Source organism: Mirounga leonina, unplaced genomic scaffold (genome assembly GCF_011800145.1).
Source record: "Mirounga leonina isolate KUSES-001 unplaced genomic scaffold, KU_Mleo_1.0 Mir_168, whole genome shotgun sequence".
NCBI lineage: Eukaryota > Metazoa > Chordata > Mammalia > Carnivora > Phocidae > Mirounga > Mirounga leonina.
Window position 1 is genome coordinate 58,059,054 of NW_023270426.1, and position 19,515 is coordinate 58,078,568.

A 19,515-nucleotide genomic window follows, 5' to 3' on the forward strand; every position below is an offset into this window, starting at 1 on the left:
CTGCCTCTCCTATTGGCTTTCAAGTTCGCCAAAGACCCCATCTGTGGTTTCATCCAGACTGACCAGTGGACACTCAATGAACATTTGCTGAACCAGTGGATTATGGAATGAAAATAGTCTATTTTAAAGTCTGAATATTTGGTTTGTGGCCAAATTTGATGAAAAAGATGAGGTTCTAAAAAATGGTGGCATGAAGTCAAAGACCTTCTCCTTTTTTTGTAGAAATAAAATAATCTTGATTTTATAGCTTTTGAGCTAAGATAACTTTTGTAAAGCTTAAGCTCATTCAGATTTTTATTTTTATTTATTTATTTATTTATTTATTTATTTATTTATTTATTTAAAGATTTATTTCTTCATTTGACAGAGAGAGACACAGCGTGAGAGGGAACAGAAGCAGGGGGAGTAGGAGAGGGAGAAGCAGGCTCCCCACTGAGCAGGGAGCCCGATGCGGGGCTCGATCCCAGGACCCTGGGATCATGACCTGAGCCGAAGGCAGAAGCTTAATGACTGAGCCACCCAGGCGCCCATCATTCAGATTTTTAAACAATCATTTCAGCAGGATCTGCTGTAAGGGTTTTGTTGTTTCGTTTGCTTACTTTTAAATTAGCCATTTCAAGGTTTGAATACTTAAGGCTTTAGATGGAGAAACCAGTTTTCAATTATGTTGACTTTTTATAAAGCTTGAGCTATGTAGGATTTCAATAAAAATTTGCTACCAAGAAAAAAAAATAGTCAGAACAAGTATATTGATTGAATAAATGTTTAAGTAAAATTTTTAAAATTTTCAAATAAAATTTTAAATTTCAAAAAAAGAAAAAAAATAGTCTTTATGTCTCAATATAATTTTCTGCTAAAAGTACTTTTTTTTTACTTGACTTTCTGATAATTTAATCTCTCAAAAGTAAGAGATTTTGGATATATGTATTTGTTTTACTAAAAAGTTTACATGTTGAGGAACCTGGGTGGCTCAGTCATTAAGCGTCTGCCTTCGGCTCAGGTCATGATCCCAGGGTCCTGGGATGGAGTCCCACATCGGGCTCCCAGCTCAGCAGGGAGCCTGCTTCTCCCTCTCCCACGCCCCCTGCTTATGTTTCCTCTCTCGCCGTGTCTCTCTCTGTCAAATAAATACAATCTTTAAAAAAAAAAAAAAGTTTACATGTTAGTGACAGGGATCTTGAGAGAAAGTAATTATACCATTTTGGACTCTGTAATAGATAAGCTAGAGAATGTCTGGAGAGAAATACAATATGTAGATATGTTTTAGATTTCAAGAAAAAGATATTTCAAAAAGTTCAGAGAAAAGTGGTCTTTATTCCTTGCCTAGATGACTCATCATGAAGGATGATAAAGTGTGAAGATAAAAATTTAATTTTATAGTCACAAGATAAAGGGGCAGGATCTAAGAGTTCAAAATGACTGCATTCTTTGAGCAAGAATTTCTTGAACCTTCCAGTTTAGATTTTCAAAGAATATGTATTTGGCAAAGTATTTGATAAAGTCTTCATCTCAATATTATAGAATTGAGACTGGCTCGTAGTAATTTAGATGATTTAAATATGAATTGATCGATCAGTGTTAAGTTTAAGGGAAAGTCTCTAGTAAAGGGCCACAGAGTTCAGTAACTTTTCTGTCTCAGATATTTCTGTCATTGGTTTAGATGAAGATGCTTATCAGACCTGTGTATTAACATAAATCTGGTAGAGTCTCTATCCATAGCTCCTGCTACAGACTAGAAAGCTGGTCATGAATAACATGATGAAACAGGTAATTTTAAAGTCTTCGTTCATATTTTAAAAATACAATTCTATAAGCTCAGGTTGGAGGAAAATTAATGTAGTGGCTGATTTGTTATAGTGTTCCATAGTAGAAATTAATAATTCTAATGATCTTTTGTTAGTACTAATTAATCTTAGGCACAGTATTCAGTTCTCAGGATTGCATTTTAAGATGACACTGACAAAATCAGAGTATCTATTGGATGGCAAAGAGGTTGATGTAGGATCTAAGAACATTTTGCATTAGAAATCACTGAGGGAATCTGGAATGTTTAATCCAGAGAAATATAGTTAAAAGTGATATGCTGAACACTTTCCAAGATCTGAAGACTTGTGGCCATGTGAAGAGGCAAATGAGTTATTCTGTTTTATTCTACAGATCAGAACTAGAAAGCATTGCTGAAAATCTTTTATTTTTTAAAAATGATTTATTTATTTGAGAGAGAGAGAGAAAAAAAGCGTGCACGCAACCATATGTGTGTAGGGTGGTGCAGAGGGAGAGAATCCTTGCTGCAGATTCCTGGCTGAGCGCACAGCCTGCCGCAGGGGGCTGGATCCCACAACCTAGTAGCCGAAACCAAGAGCCAGACGCTCAACCAGCTGAGCCACCTAGGTGCCCCTGCTGAAAATCTTTTAAAGAGGCTGAAAATTGGGGAAAATCTAGTGAGGAGAACTGCCAAGGAGTCTAGTCTTATAAAGTAGAAAGCAGTTCATTCCTGAACATGTTCAAGTAGAGCTGCTTATCGAGGAAGGTGTAGGTGTTCCTGAATTAAACAGGAAGCTGGACTAGAGTAAGCTTTAAAATATTTATTTCAGATTTTAGGTGTTCAGAATCTATGCCTAGGTAGCACAGACTTCTAGGTCAAGGGGAAGATCTGAGTGAATGGTAATATGGTTCAAAACAAGAATCTATTTTTGCAATTTCATTCTATAGAATGCCTTAAGTTTTGGGTACTCAGTCTCATAAATATAGTATCATAATCACCTCTAGTTTCCATTTTCCAAGAAATAAAACAGGGTCACTTACTTTTTGTAGCTAGATGAGATACAAAGACTGTAAAGAATTTGAGTTACAATATTAAATTTTGGACAGTGCTGAAAATGCACAGAAAAATAACTGTAGAGGTTGATAAAATAGAAAATTCATCTTATTAAAATATTTTTAAAGAAGCAGTGTGGTATAGAAACAAAAACGTGGGAATTGAAAATCAAGTCTGAGGTCTGCCACTTACAAGCTGTGTGCTCTTGGGTAAACTGTAACTTATCTGAACCCCAGTTTTCTCCCCTATAAAATGAAGGTTATACGAAGCATCTTATAGAGTCTTGAGAGCTAACCTAGGGCCATAATAAAAGTGTAAGTGACTTATTGACTGTGAAACACTAACCAAGGCAGGTAGTATTTTTCCTCTGATGCATTTAGCTCAGTTATTTCTTGTTACATACTGTAAAAGATTGCTATCCTAGAAGGTTCTAGGTAACAACTTGTGTTACCATTATTATGTCTATACTCGAGTTTCTCTCTCAGCTAGACCTTGAACTTTCCTTGACAGCCTAGAACATCTCTTTTCCAATCTTGTAACCTGAGGTCCCAGAACAATACTTGACTAAATATTTGTTGAATGAATGAATGGATAGATGGATGGAGCAATCCAAAATGAATGGCTAAAAATAAATTTCTGTGCATGCTCTAACTATGTTAATAGGAAATTTGCCACTGAAACAGGAAAATTTCACATTGTTATTTTCCTTTTTTGTCATATTAATTTATGGGGAAATATGCATTTGGTAAAACTGAATAGTAGGGAAATCTGACTGGGTTAAATTTTGTGTGTGGGTTTGTTGATGAAATTATCCTCTTCCTTATAATTGTTTTTAGATAAGTGTAGACTTCAGTTGGTGACTTTTTTCTAAGGAGTTCAAAGACCTTATAATAAGTTATCTCACTACATTTGACAGTGTCTCTTTGAAGTTAGGATAAGGCACAGTTCATCATCCCCATTTCTCAGATGATACTGTAAACAAAGACGTTTATCCAAGGTCACAGAACTAATCTTGGATGAACTAGAAACAGAACCCTCTTCACCCAAAATTCATTCTTCATTCCATTAGTCAGTGTTCCCTCTTTCAGATAACTATGCATTTCAGGGGCTGATGTTCAGCACAGCATGGATCCCATCAACTAACCGTTCATTGAGCAGCGTACAGGTACATTAAGGATTGTCAGCAATTCTGATGTGTACAAGCAGAGTAGTACATAACCTATTAATTAATGTAAGGATAGCTTTCTAGGTTAAAGTAAAAAAATATTAATAATACAAAAATTGAGAAGAAGCTGGCTTCTACATCCTGACAATAAATCAAAGCTCCTTTTGTGTGGACACTGTAGCCAATTCTGCCCTCAAGACCTCCAGCCATTCCCACTAAAGCCAGTGGGAACCACATGCATGACCTAGTGGGCACACACTAGTTCTATATTTGTGGATGTTTATTTAAATTTCAGAAAATGAGAAACATTTTGGTTGGTAAAAAATACAGGTCTGTTTACAGGCAGAATAAAAAAGGTGGGACTCCGACTTACACACAGGCAATGTAAATATCAAGTTCTAAAAACAGAGGACAAGTCCTGTATCATTTCCTACAGGGCAGGGAGATTAGTTTGACTACTGTGTAACGGAAAGGGCATTTAATAGTAAGTCTCTACACCACATGTGTGCCGGCTCCGTTCACCCCCTATCCCAGCTCTGTTCATCCCAGCTCTGTTCATAAAGTTACCTTAGAAGAACTTTCCTGCCATAGTAACTGTGGGAGTCCTTGCACCTTACAGGAAAAAGTTCCGAATAAATGAAAGAAAAGACCTTTGGAAACTGCAGCTGCTCACATCTATGAGAATAACTGAGTCCTAAACTCTAAAGAACTTGCGATGCATTACTAAGGGAAGAAACAATAATTTTATCTATGTGTCCCTAACACTTCTTTCCACCACCCAGAATACTGTCAGCTGAATCCTAACTGAATTGCTCAATGAGTCTGCTCAATGAGGGGAGAACTTTTTACTCATTTCTTTAACTCATAAAGTAATAATTAGTTTCTTTGTTTTACAATGTATTTGGGACTAATGTATCCAAGGAAGCCTTCTTTCAAAGTTTTGAGGTTTTTATCTTTTTTTTTTTTTTGTCCAACTAGAGTCATGATAAATATAACCCTCATCCTATGAAAATATTTTAGATCCATTCCTCCTCACCCCCAGCATAGATAATTTCTCCTCCTGGTTAAGGAAACAGAGTGGCTAATGAGGGATAAGATGGACAGCTCATAGATACAATGCACTCTCTAATCCAGAGCCACGAAGTCTTCCTATGTGTTTAATGGGTTAGGGATGGAGTCAAGAGTCTGCAACGACAATCTCTAATTGAAAAAAAGGGAAATGCCCTCTTAAATGCTCTTTTTCTTCCCCTGGCTTGTTCCTGACAGTAAGTAATGGTACAACTGTTCTAAACTATTCCTCTTCAATTTTATTTTGTTTAATTCAGTCTGTCATTAGAAAGGCTTGCGAGCTTTAGGCTTGATGATTACTCTCGGTGGGAGGAAGTAATACCACTGCAGACTTGTGTTCTAGACAAGCGCTCCTTTATACAATGACGGGGCCTGCCATCGTAAATGAAAGGCTCTTTAAAAAGCAGTGAGGGACTCTTTTAAGCAGACTGCTACCATGTGCTTGTAACCCTCCAGCATAACTTGCGAGGATGAGACAGCAGTGTGTTCTGCTGCAAAGAGGACTATTGTCCTTGTTAGCCTCAAGCAAATTGAGCCATGTTTCGCTGCAGTGTAACAAGATTTCCAAAGGGTTTTCAAGCAGTAGTTCCTAAAATTCTGAACAAAATAAAAGGATTAAAATAGGGGATGAAGAGTATGGAATTTAGAACTCTACCAGCCTCTCACCTAAGGTCAACCCCAAGCCCCAAAATAAAACTTTAAATTTTGTGCACTGCACACTACTTGAGGAAGAATATTGAATAATGAGTTAGATTACAGTTAAGTAACTGAATGCATATGAATAAACCTGAGTGTTTACTCACAAACTCATAGGGTCTGGGTTTTAAAACTTGTGGTAGCTGATTTCTGATACATCTGTTTACATGACAAAAAGAAAGAAAGATGATCTACATTATTAAACTTACCAGGATTTAAAAGATTTTATTGTAGCCCATTTTTAAGCCTAAGAATGTTCTGGATTTTAAAAAAGAGAAAGCTATAATGCAGTATGTTTTTAATTTTTTATATGCGCCATTCAGGTCTGCTTGGTTTGTTAAAAGGCTGATTTACGTTCTAAATTCAATCTGTGGATGCAGTCATAAAATAAATACCTCTGTTTCTCTATACCTCATATACATAAAATGAATCTGAGAAGAAACAAATAAACCAGATTAATATTTTGGGGGCAAAAACATGTTTACTAGTTTAACAAAGCCAAAATGTACCTAAGGTAAAGGTCAAAGACTACTTCATTCCCTGCTGAGCAAATGCTCAGGAAGCACATTTGTCTACGTTTCCTGTCATAACAGGAAGAGTGTAACTTCTTCCTTTCCACGATGGCTTCAGTTTTACCTCCTAACTCCAATATTTTCTCCCTCAGGGCCTTCCAAATCAATCCTCGCAAGACAGAAGGCAGGAGGCTGTCTCCGCTGTAGTTTCCAAACAGTTGCGTTTGTTGAAATGTTATTTAAATGTTAGTGATTTCTTAAGCTAAACTGTTCCAACTTAAAATTAAAAGTCCAATTTCCAAACATTTAGAGTGGTTCTCTTATTCCTATTAGTGGTTCAACATATTTCAAAAGAAATGCAAATATATATTCCATATTATGGAAGTTCATTTATTTCAATTTAATTATGTTATTTTGCTTTTTAAACCAAAGCTTTTATTCTGGGGGTGGGGAGGGGGAGTTGCCATACCGTCTCCAATAAGAGTATGTGAGGATGTAAACTTTAAAAATACTTTCATCATAATAATTTTTGAAGGAGCTTATTTTAAATGAATAAATTACAATGTTAGAGGAAGTCTAGACTGCAAAAGACATAGCTTTTGAAAAAATTAGCAACATTGTTCTTTAATCTACAGTTTGGAAGAAACTTCTTGGTTTATGTGGTCTATTTATAATGTTAATATTTTTAGGGTTGGTTTCTCAGTAATACAATGTCACACAGTTTGTGCCTTTGCAAAGCAAAAGGTGACTTGTAGCAGAATGGAGTGTGCATGCGTTTGCAGAGGTGAAAGGTGCCATTCAATGCCAACTTTCTACACAAAATGATTGAGATACAATAAATACAAGCATCGGGATTTTTCTAAATGATAAATGGAAATGGAAATGATATGAGATATTCAAATTAGAACTGAAACAACAAAACATCTTGAAGCCCTCAGGTACATGGAAGAAATCGTTACCATTTTCCTTGTGAAACTTTTTGGATTCCCTATCAAAGGAAAGCTAATGAATGAGTTTGATGGCATTTGAGACAATACTTCTCTGGTAGTAAAGGAATAGATCTATTCAATACAAATATAAAATATCCCACATGTATGGGATGCATAGCAAATGTGTGGCACGCTATCTCTATGATTCAACCATAGAGTGGGGAGACCATTTGTGAATTGTTTTTAAATTGCTAGGAATAGAAGAGAAATGAATGGCCTGATGTCATAGCTGTTAAACGTACATCTGAGCACTCTAGCTACGTCTTTCTTTGATTTGGAAACTCACAAAAGTACATTTTTTTCCTTCTGGTTTCCCTTTTCAGTCTCTTCAATCACCAGTAATTCCAGCTCTCTGAAGAAAACTTTTCCCCTTGGTGATTTTAAGATTAATGAAAGAATGATTTAACTTATGTGCATGGTGAACCTTTAAGTAGGCATCCACAGGATGCATCAATATACCTTATAATTCAATTCTGAAATGTACTACTATGTGCTAATATATTACTATGATACGCCCTAATTTTATTTATTGAAACCAAGTTTAGGGGAGGCAGTTAGCTGTTAAAGAAATGACACTGAGGGGGAAAAAGGCATAATAATCATCATTATGAGGTATTTGTGGATTTATTTTAGATTTAAATCAACAGTTTTGTGATTTTTTTGAACTTTTTATTCACTTGATTTAAAAGAAGGTTCCAGACATTCATTGACGAACATGGATAACTCTGATAGTATTTTAATTTCCTCTCTAATAACATATACTTGCTTTGTATACATACAAACAACTAATGATACTGGAAGTTCTGTTTGTGCAAATGACAAAATAAAAAGTATATGACTGGATTACTCTGTTCCGTGATTCATGGTTCAGAATTCATCACAAAGTTACTTCCTGAAGCAGTTTATTTGTCTGTCTAAATTATCTAGTTCCTTACACTTAAAGAGTAAGTTAGTAGGTTGTTACTCTCAAGTTTAGAACTGTAATTAGCCTTTTATTTACTGGTATTCTGGATATCACCTTGGAGGAACACTACAGTAAAAATTCCCCTGAAATTTTAGCTTAAATTCTAAGAACTGCCTAAAATACTAGAAAGCAGGAGAAAGTCACAAGTAATATTCATTTCTTTTTAAAATAGAGTCATTTGAGGAAATCAATAAATCTCTTTTATTCAGTTTACTTTAAAAAATATCAGATTTAGTTTAAAAACATCTGTATGTAGAAACTGTTCAGAGGTTGTATCTACACTGAACATATTTCTCCAGGATTATTTTCTGAGCCCATTTAAGGTAATTTATAAGTCTTATAAAGAAACTGACATAGGGGCATAAGAAAAGAGAAAAAGTTAGAAAATTTAACAGCTACGATCTCTGAATTCTTTTTAGTCATAAGGGGATTCTCTTGTTCTATTAACAGGAGAATGCTGCTAATTGTCTTTAATTTGTGCTCCAGTTATTGCACTGATAATTACATGAAATTTTGTTTGCTGGCAAAAACTATTAGTGTGCCAGACCTGATGGAAGAGAATTTAAGACATTTAAAAATCCTTTTCCCTTAACTTACTATATTAGGCCATGACTGTTATTTGGCAAACATTTTTTCCCTTACAATTAGTCAAACATTTAAATGCCTTTTTATAACAAGTCACACAAATGCATTTGGATTTACCTCTCTTATCCTTTCAAAGTGGGGAAGCTGAGAATTTAAAATGCAAACATACACATATAAACAGGGTTTAGGTTAGACAAGCCTAATTTTTATGTATCTGTCCTCTTGATACAACTGATATCACAGATTTCTAAGTCTAACTTGTTTGTAAAAAGAGTCATACAAGGGCAAAACTCATTTAAAAAATCTGTTTTTTTCAGGATCGTATTTACTGGTACCATATGAAGGAGGGTAACATTATTGCCCGATTACTGAAGGTACTTAAGGGGTAAAAACAAAGAATACAGATGGAGACACTGAAATCATAGTGTTAGAATAAGCTGGAAGCTGGAAGGGATAAAAACGGTGATAAGTAGCTCAAAATAACTTGGTCAGTAACATAATTGGAAAATAAGTCCCACAAGCTTAGAACTTGGAAAACTACTTCTTCCCATCCTTGTCAAAAGCCCTGCTCTGCAAATGTCTGTGATTTTCCTTTGGGTCCACAAGCCATCCTCTGCCATCGGCTTCTGCCCCGAAAGGATTCTCTTGCTCCCTGTGAGCTTCCAAAGCCTCCTTTGTGCTCCTGCTCTGCTCTGTTCCATTTCTTCTTCCAGCTACCCGATAGCCTTTTAAAGGTAAAACCCTCTTGAAATGAAGGTTTAGGTATGACACAGAGCAGGAGTTGCTTTGACGGAAGTCACATTAACTCATAACAGCTAATGGTTTAGAGAGCCTGAGTCTTAATAGGAACAGCTAATAGGTACATTTATTGGGCATGTATAATACGTTAGATGCTTTACATTTATCCCCTACTTTAATTATCCCAATGACCTGATGAGGTGGGTACTATTTTTTAACCCTTACTCTACTGATGAGGGAACTGATAAGGCTCAGAAGGGTTAAGTCACTTGCTGGAGGGTCATACAGCTAGTAGGTGGGCAGAACTGGGACCAAAGCTAGGTTCTTATGTGTCTAAAAACCATGCTCTTCGCCATTATGTTATCCTGGATGCAGTATGATGTAACTGGGAAAAAGCAAAGACACAAAACCATGCTCTTAGCCATTATATTACACAGGATGCAACATGACATAATTGAGAAAAGCATGTTTTGTTTTGTTTTGTTTTGATCTGAAAGATGTGGGCTCTAAATCTTGGCCACCACCTAGTATTACTATCTAACTTCAAAGCTTTGCATGATCTGGGCCCTGCCTTGCATCTAATCTTTTCTCTCATCTCTCTAAAGTCATACACATCAGACTCAAGTTCCACGAGCTTTCCCTTGGCTCCTTAGCAAGCTCTTTCCGTTCTTAAGGAGCTTTGCAAATATTGTTCCATCTGGAATGTTGTCACCTGCCTAACTCTGACTCACGTCTTAGTTCCCATCTTTTAGCATTTCCTCAGAGAGACCTTCATCTAATCCCCAATCTAAATAAAGCACCTCTTGTTAATACTTTGATAATTTCACTTATAGCACATTATTGACAACATTTTTATTATATATTTGCATATCTCATGTCTGCTTCATCCCACTAAGCCAGGGATCCACAAAATCTGGCCCACAGGCCCAATACAGCCCATCCCGTTTTTGTCAGTAAAGTTTTATTCAAACACAGACACATTCATTTACACATTGTCCATGGCTGCTTTCGTGACTAAGGAAGAGGTGAGTAGTTGAGACAAAGACCGTATGGCTAACAAGGTAAAAAATATTTGCTATTTGGCCCTTTACAGGAAAAGTTTGCTGACTTCTGTGGCAGATGATAAAACTGTATGAGATTCGTCTGGTTTACCACTGAATATTTATTGTCAGGCACATTGCAATCTAATACTATTTGTTGATTTAATAAATAAATGAACTATTCAACTGTAAATGGGGTTAATAAGAATTAAATGAAATAATACATATGTAATTCTTGGTACATGTTGCTTTTATTAAGTTAACTGGAAATTTCTTTAAGATAAATTAAAAATTCATGATTTTATTTATTTTAACAAGCTAGCTTAAGTAATCCAACCAGTTTAAGTTAGAAATTGAGAAATAAGTAGTTTTCATAAACTCAGAAACTCTGGAGACAAATTTTGAACAATAAAAGAGCTGTTAATTTTTTTCCTTCTCTTAAACTATTTTATGTATACAATTGGAGTTTCTGAATTTTAGTTGTTCTCCTTACTTCCATTATGAAAAGCAGAGGAAGGGCAAAATTCAATTTAAACAGATAGCTGCTCTGTTTTATAGCAGCGTTAGTTCTTAATGATATTCAACTTATACATTAGCTTTGTAATATTTCTTTTTTTTTTTTTAAAGATTTTATTTATTTATTTGAGAGAGAGAGAGAGAATGAGAGACAGAGAGCATGAGAGTGGGGAGGGTCAGAGGGAGAAGCAGACTCCCTGCCGAGCAGGGAGCCCGATGTGGGACTCGATCCTGGTTCTCCAGGATCATGACCTGAGCCGAAGGCAGTCGCTTAACCAACTGAGCCACCCAGGCGCCCCAGCTTTGTAATATTTCACTTCACACTTTCAAGTCTCTATTTCTTATTCTGTAAAAACACACCCTGTTTTCTGTAGAGCCAAATAAACACCTGAAAAGGCAGAGCAGACTTTTAGTACTTTTTAAGAAAAGATGACATTGAACCATTGTGTGAGGTTCTATTAGGGAGTCTGCAGTGGTGGAAGCTTCAGAAAGAGCAAAACAGTTCACATTTTTCTTTTCAACCTGTGAACACACAGTTTAAAGGAAGCCCAGGCTGGGGGTGCCTCCACACTTGGGATGATTTGCTCCTGCCGGTTTGCTAATGTTGATTATAGAAGTGACCTACATCTTTTAGGTTCTCATGACCGCTCTTGTAGTAGGTGAGTGGTACACATAACAAACATTTATAAGTAGATGGATGTTGGGGACTGTCAGTAGCCATCTAAAATAATCACTGAAATATACATTAAAACATGGCAGTTTTCAATTTTACCAAATCAATTTAAGAGGATGAGTGAAGGGCCTGCTGCGCCTAAAGTGTGGAGAAGACTACATAGATCTGAAATTTCTATAGAATAAAATCAAGGAATTCACCTTCAACATTAAAAAAAAAAAATCTAAATTTAACAGAATTCAAACAATTTTTCTTCTCCTAAAATTATGACGACTTCTGACATGGATGAGAGTAACAGCAATTGTAGACACAACCATATTTAAATTAAGAAAAGATATTCAATTATTAGCTCAAAACCATGTGCTAAAATTCTTGCACCCCTGTTATGAGTTTTATGTTCCTTTATGTAGCATGATGAAAACTCATGAATTCAACCTACAGAAATTTTTTTCTCTCTTTGTAAGCAAAAGGAAGATACAGTGAATTTCATGAACCTAAAAATTACCTGGCATTATTAATGAAATGTAGGTACTAAGTCATATAATTTCTAACTACACTCAAAATAGATTCTAGTCCAAATGATTGGGTCTAAAGAGTCAATGGTACATGGTGTTCAATATTTCAATCTTAATTTCAATTTCAAGTTATAAGCCAACTAAAAAATATTGTGGTTTTATATTGACAGAATTACTACTTTTTGGCTTGACCCATAGCAATAAACAATGTGTAGGAAAACAATAAAGAAATCCATCATAAACCTTTATTTATCCTTTAGCTCAATTTTCAGCCAAAAATAGTTCAAGTCGTACGTACCTTAAATACAATAATTTAAGGGGGTATAAACTTGAAAATCTAAAAAGTTTCTTTATCTCTTAATGACATACTGGCTTTGATGGCATAAAGAACAACTTCTATTCATTATAATTTACAAAGGTAACAACTTAAGTGTCCACTGATGGATGAATGAATACAGAAGTGGTTATACACACACACAATGGAACATTATTCAGCCATAAAAAAGAGGAAATCCTATCATTTGCAACAACATGTATGAATCTTGAAGGCATTATGCTAAGTGAGATAAGTCAGACAGAGAAAGAAAAGACTGTATGATCTCAATTATATGTAGAATCTAAAAAACAAACAAACTCATCAAAAGAGATCAGATTTGAGATTATCAGAGGGGGAGGGTGGGAGGAGGGAGAAACAGATGAAGGTGGTCAAAAGGTACAGACTTCCAGTTACAAGATAAATAAGTCCTAGGGATGTAATGTACAACATGGTGACTATAGTTAACACCAATGTATGATATACAGGAATGTTGCTAAGAGAGTAAATCCTAGGAGTCCTCATCACAAGGAGAATTTTTTTTCTTTCTCTTCATTGTATCTATATGAGATGATGGGTGTTAGCTGAGCCTATTGTGGTAATCATTTCGCAATATATGTAAATCAAACCAACACAATGTATACCTTAAAATTACACAGTGATGTATGTCAATTACTTCTCAATAAAACTGGAAAAAATATAAAAAAAACTTAAACCACAAATCAGTTCTAGTCTCACTTGCAGTTCCAAAAAGACAGAAAGGGACAACCGGAGAGATAGAGTGTCTTTATTTGGGGAAAATGAGTCTGGTGAGGGCATCTCCAAGGCTATCCTCTTAGCTTTCCTCAGAGTAAATGGCCAACAGGTAAAACATTCTTCTCTCCCATGGTCAAGGAATGCCTGTTTTGCAGGTTCCATTATCCATCTGAAATGGTTGGGATCTGGCAGTACTGTAATTTCTCCCATATTTTGTTATTTAACATTAGAATGCATACAAACCACCCAGCTATCCTTATATCACCTAACTAAATGCACTCTCCCCAAGTGTGAAGAAAAATAGTCAAATCACAGATATTCATGATATACAAGTCTTTGCTGAATAGAGCATTTGGATATATAAAATCTTTAGGATACATTAATGGGATCATACAGCATTATCAATGGAGTTGTAGAAAAAAAATTGTAACATCATCTGCCTCTTTGTTTATAAAATTCATGGTTTAAAGAAGATGGTGTGAATTAACTAATAGTTTTTGCCTATATGTTTTAAGTTACTAATACTTGGCGAGGGTGTTTGTTGTTGTCAGCACAATGCTAAATATTTTGAATACATTTCAAAGTCTCTTTTACTGTGAATACAATGAAAGCTATTTTTATAAGCCTATATTCTAAACCTTTAAATGGATGACCACAAAAGGCCTTGTTTCCATGAATATAAGAATATCTTTGTTTGATGATGCATGCAGTGTAGCAATGTTATGCTTATTAACTCTTAATTATTAAGCTATTAGTATTACAGAAGTACAGTTCCCATTCAAAATTTATGTCGAAATAAAAAGTGAACAATCATGAATGTGTAAACTATTTCTCTAACAGACAAGGTAATTTTTTTCCCCTTTACATATGATAGAATATTAGCATTTAAACTGGCCACATTTAATTCACTAAAACTTCTCTTAATGGATGTTTGTAAGTTCAAAATGTTTTCAGTATCTTTAAAATAGCTGGGGGCAATGTAATAAATAGTCCATGTAAATAATGATACAGGAAAAAGTTTACCCCACTCACCTGTCTGTTACGTTCATCCATAATCCTCGTAATCTGAATCTTTTTTCTCCCCATAGTCCCCGTTTTTCTTCTCTCTCTCGTCCCTGAAATTATGTATTTTTTCCTTCCTTTTCTTTCTCCTTCCTGTTTCCTCCAAACAAATCTCCTTCTTCAGCACTTGCACTGCTCAGTTCCCAAATTCCTGCATTCGTTCCTGCTGGACAAAAGAGAAAAATTAAATACCACTTTAACAGAGAGGCGGTTTCATAAGAGCGATCATATTCTAATTTTTTAAAAAAGAGAACTATATGAAAGTAAGCCAATCAAATGAATGAAAATAAGTAGTAAAAGCACATAGTATATCCCACGCAGGAGCATATCAAATAGGAACAGTTTGTTTTTATAATTAAAATAATCTCATAAGTAATTTAACAAGTCATTTAAATGACAAAAACTATACTTCAAAGCCCAACACTTGAAATGTATCTTTTGCAACGAGTTCCTTAATATTTTTTAATGAAATTAGGTGACTATTTTCACCCTTCTATTATGAAAAATTACCTAAATCAGAGAGTTAATGAACCTTCATGTACCTGTGTATGCTAAGTAGGGCAGCTAATTCATTTCTGAAGGGAAAACAATCTCGTGTTTTGACAGCAGAGGTGATAACGTCCCCTCGTTATGCAAATAGGATGGACTATTATGAAAGTGCTATTTGATATATGTAAATGTCAACTAATTTAAATCTAAATCCTTTAATCTTATTTTTAAAAAGTCACTGCCATGAGAACACTGTAAAAATAATATGGGATATTTAATCTTACATAATAAGCAGCTATCAGCAGTGAGATCTCCTTTTCCTCTTGAAAGCCCTTAAGCTATATCTTGAATACAAGAATCAAAAAAGATAATCATTCACAGAAAAGAAATGGTGCAAAAAATTAGAGTATTACTCCATTTATAATGATACTTTTTTTTATAACTACACTTTTTATAATAAGCCCTCAGTTCTCTAAATTTAAATATTTTAAAAAGACATATCATATGTCTTTGGGGAGTAAGATACAAAATTACAGAAGCCTGGTGTTATATACTAGATACCTTTAGGTCATGAATTAAAATTAAATAAATGATCATCAATAATATAAAATAAACCCAGAGAACCCTAGTATTAAAAGTATATATTTTACTTTGCTTTAAATTATATCTGAAAACACTTGAACATAATGAAAATGAATTGCCGTGAAATGTGGAAGTTAACAAGAAAGCATTCCACACTGGATTCTTCATTTGTATGCCACAGCTTCAATCATTCTATCCAGTTTTATGTCAAAGAATGCTACTACTTTACGCGTTGCTCAGAATTTCCCTGTATTTAGTTGGTGTCTGATCAGGGACCTGAGAAATTCCCACATGTATTATGTAATGTTAAGCCAATGTCCTGGCTATTTAATAGATTATTTGGCTTCAGTTCAAAGTTGTTGGAACAGGAAAGCTGTTATACACTTGGTCAGATCATCAGCTGTCTTTTGATTTCTTTAATTTAATTTCTAAATTCCTTATCACCTTGAGTAAATTTCTTTAAATGAAAATTTTCTGTGATTATCTAATTGCAGAAGCTATTATGATATAATTAGTTCTGGTGGATTAAGTGCTGCTTAAATACTAAGACCATCCATTCTCTTTTGCCCAATGCCTTTCTATGAAACTGCAGCTCACTTGTGCCTTTGGGAATACTATATATGTTGAGTAACATCATGACCACACAGTGCTCATCAAAAATTATTACTCCAGCGGCAATTTTAAAATGTTGGAAGTAGTTCAAAAGTTTTAAAGAGTTATGTAAATAACACACATTTGACAAATACACATGAAAAAATTAGCTATAACAAGACATTAAAATCACATTAAAATATGAAACATTCACGAAGCACAATTGCATTATATATTCCTTGTTGCCACACACTGTCCATCTATTTATTTTTAGAAACTGTCTTAAATATCACTCAACTGGGCAACTTTCCTGTGTTTCCTATAGTCTTACCTTAGAAGCAAGCGGCACGTTAGAATGGCATTTCCCATGCGTGTGCAAGACCCCAAAGAAACAGACAGGCTTCCTCTGTCACAGAAAAGCCAACCCATGGATCCACAGCAAACACATATGGGACAATTTCCTTTCTTTTCATTTGGCTAAGGCCGGTGGCACTATCGGCTTACAGGACTATGCCTGCCTAAGCGCTTATTCACTTTAAGGTGGAAGGTCAGGGTGAACAGATTAGAGTGTGGTGACAAGGCGGGGAAGACGAGAACTTCTACGGATCCTGGTTTCAAAATACAAATAACCAAACAAGCAGAGAAGCATCCCTCGAGAAAAGTCTCTTCAGAAAGGCAGAGAGAGAACTCCTCATGAGCCAAACTTAGAAGAGTTCGTACATATCACCACCCCGTATTTCACAACTTTGAAAGGAGAGACACTTTTTAAAAAGAGCAGAGCAAGGATTTTTTTTTAATTCTTAAAAAAGGGTGGGAAATATTTTGCCTGAAAAAATTTGTATGCGTATATCAAATATATATATATATAAAACAGTCAGTGAAAATACCATTAGATGTATTTTCCTTTTTGAAATATGCAAGGTAATGTAAAGAGAAACAAGCTTAAATTTCAGTAAAATTAAAATATTTTCTTGTTTTCCATAAAAATGAATATTTCTAGAAGTGTAGCCTTCTGAACATTTTTAAAATGCAAAACCTGATATTATTATGTACATATGCAGAAAACTACGTGATGATGATGCGATTTTTTCATGAAGTAAAATATGTCACGAAACGTGCCTTAGAACATTTGATTATGGATCACCACATTTCAAGGCTGTCAGTAAAAACTCAAAGAGTTAGGGTCAACAATAGCTCAGTAGTAGTTTTCTTAGTGTAACTACTTCTCTAAGCTGATTTTTATGCAAAAATTATATTGTAAGGTCAGTTTTAAGTATTAATTTGTAGGAGGCCTAGAGAAGCTGCAAAAGAGATTAAATAACTTTAGTTTTTAAACTTTGTTTTGTATGTATATGAAGAAAAGAATAGCTAAACTACATGTAGTAGAATTTCAAGTTATGCTGAGAACTTTCATTATGTACAATCAACCATAAGCTTAAAATAATTCCAGCAGCCTTGCCGCTACTTCTTTCCACATGAAAGAAGCATTCTTGGAAAATGACAGAGCTACATAGAAACAATCAGTAATTAAAAAAAGAAAAAGAAATGCTCTACCACAGTTACACTCTATAGAGCTACAGTCTTCTGCCTTTTTTTTTTTTTTTTCTTTTTGTCAACCTAAATATAAGAAAAATAAAATCAGGCTGCTTACTAAAAAGGGGAACTTCATTATGGCAGGCTTCTGTTCACTTTGAGTCTGGCATAAGCAGACAGATGAAGGCAAAGTGGTTTTGAGACCCAAGTTGAGAAGAATTTCTTGTGGACAGATGCTAAAGATCCTTCTCCTACCCCAGCTCTCTCATTTACAAACAAGTTCCCTTGAGTGACACATACCTCCTCCCCCCTTCCCTGCCTCACTCTTTCTCGCTCCCTCCCTCCGTCCCTCCCTCCGTCCCTCCGTCCCTCCGTCCCTCCCTCCCTCCCTCCCACAAATCCCTCCCTGTAACACAGAAGAATCTTGACAGAATGGCAGGAAACACGCACAGACTGGTCAGGGAAGGATATGATGTCAGCAACCACGAACAATAAAAGGTGTAAAGGTGCTTCCTTCCCTAAACTGTTCCAGAAGTGTAAAATGGGAACCAAAACTCTTCACTTCCTTCTCTGAGCAGAACTGTCTGAGTATGCTGTCCTGCACACCACACACAGAGAGGCCTTTGAGAGGTTCAGATAAGGGACAATGACAGAAATCCAGACATGGGGACGCAATTTTTTATTTCTAGTTTTAAAACACCTAAGAAAAATCCATTTCAGTTCTGGGTTAATATTTTGTATGACTTCTTTAAGAAATAAAAATAAGAAAACAAGTTAACTTCGGTGAAGTAGGAGATATATCATAATTACCTTTATCATGCCTCACAAAAATCATCTGACACAGCTAATGCAGCCGTAGAATCTTAATTTACTTTTTGAGGCAAATGAATTCTATACAGACAAAGAGCCAATGCCAACTGGATAAATTTTATTTTTGGTAAAAAAAAAAAAGAATTCCAAAAACTGTCCCCCCAAAATACATCAGTGTTTGTTAGTAAGGCACATTGGTTACTTCTTTGTACCCATAGTTTAAAAAAAGATATAGTGGGTGCGGAGAATAGATGCCTATGTTACCGAAGGTCTCAACGTTCTTTTAAAAAATTCAGAGTAAGAACCAAAGAAACTAACATAAACTTTCAGTACATAGTGAAACTATTTATTTCAATCTCGTCACTATTAGGTTCCTTCTAACATGGAAATGGCAGTCTACCATAAGTTTTCTGTAGGAAGAAAACCACATATCAAGTGGATCTGAGTCATCTTCAGATTTCAATCATCTTCCCACAACACTTTGATTTAGAAATTAAACACAACCTTCAGTTATGTGTTTTGATCGTAGAGTGAGACTGCCATGCCACATTAAAAGATGTGGGAAGAAATTAATTCTCTTCTGCTAAACTTATCTTTACAAAGCATGTATTTGCTATGATAAGCACAATGCAGTCACTTAAACAAAAACAGCCCATGAATAATGATAAAACATTAAAATATGTGATGTCAATTTGCAAAGAAAGAATTCTGGTTTTCTTTTACTCATATTAGCAAATAACTTCTTCACTGACTCACGTATTCAAACACTAGCATCTCCATACAATGTTTTATAAAAACTCAAGGCTGAAAACCAAGAACACTGTATCACACAAGAAATACTGTTAAATAAATACAAACTGGATTCTTAGTAAGGGACAAAAATGATATTAAGCCCAGCTGCTGCAAGCCCGGTATTACTAATTCAGATAATTAAATGATCCAATATTATTTTAAGTGGAAAACTTTGCTCATTATGGTACATCTAGATACACTTAACTTTCTACCTTATGATATATTTGAAAGACATATGAGACATGTAATTATATTTTGGTTAAAAGGAACAAGTAGAACTTTTACTTTTTTTTTCTGCTTAAGAGGTA

General features: G+C 35.1%; 1 protein-coding gene across 22 annotated transcripts in view; it reads right to left on the reverse strand.

The window, feature by feature from the left end:
- The window catches only part of MEF2C (myocyte enhancer factor 2C), a 172,686-nt gene that overhangs the window by 82,941 nt on the left and 70,230 nt on the right, over positions 1–19,515 (reverse strand). For 11 of the 22 annotated variants that reach the window (XM_035014816.1, XM_035014833.1, XM_035014838.1 and 8 more), the window contains one exon: positions 14,381–14,573. In XM_035014816.1, coding sequence (XP_034870707.1) covers positions 14,381–14,434 — 54 coding nt within the window. In that variant the 5' untranslated portion in view covers positions 14,435–14,573. Of the gene's footprint in view, positions 1–14,380; positions 14,577–14,952; positions 14,982–16,403; positions 17,004–17,723; positions 17,834–19,515 lie in introns of those variants that run through there. The other 11 variants (XM_035014817.1, XM_035014820.1, XM_035014827.1 and 8 more) reach the window with 8 other exon arrangements.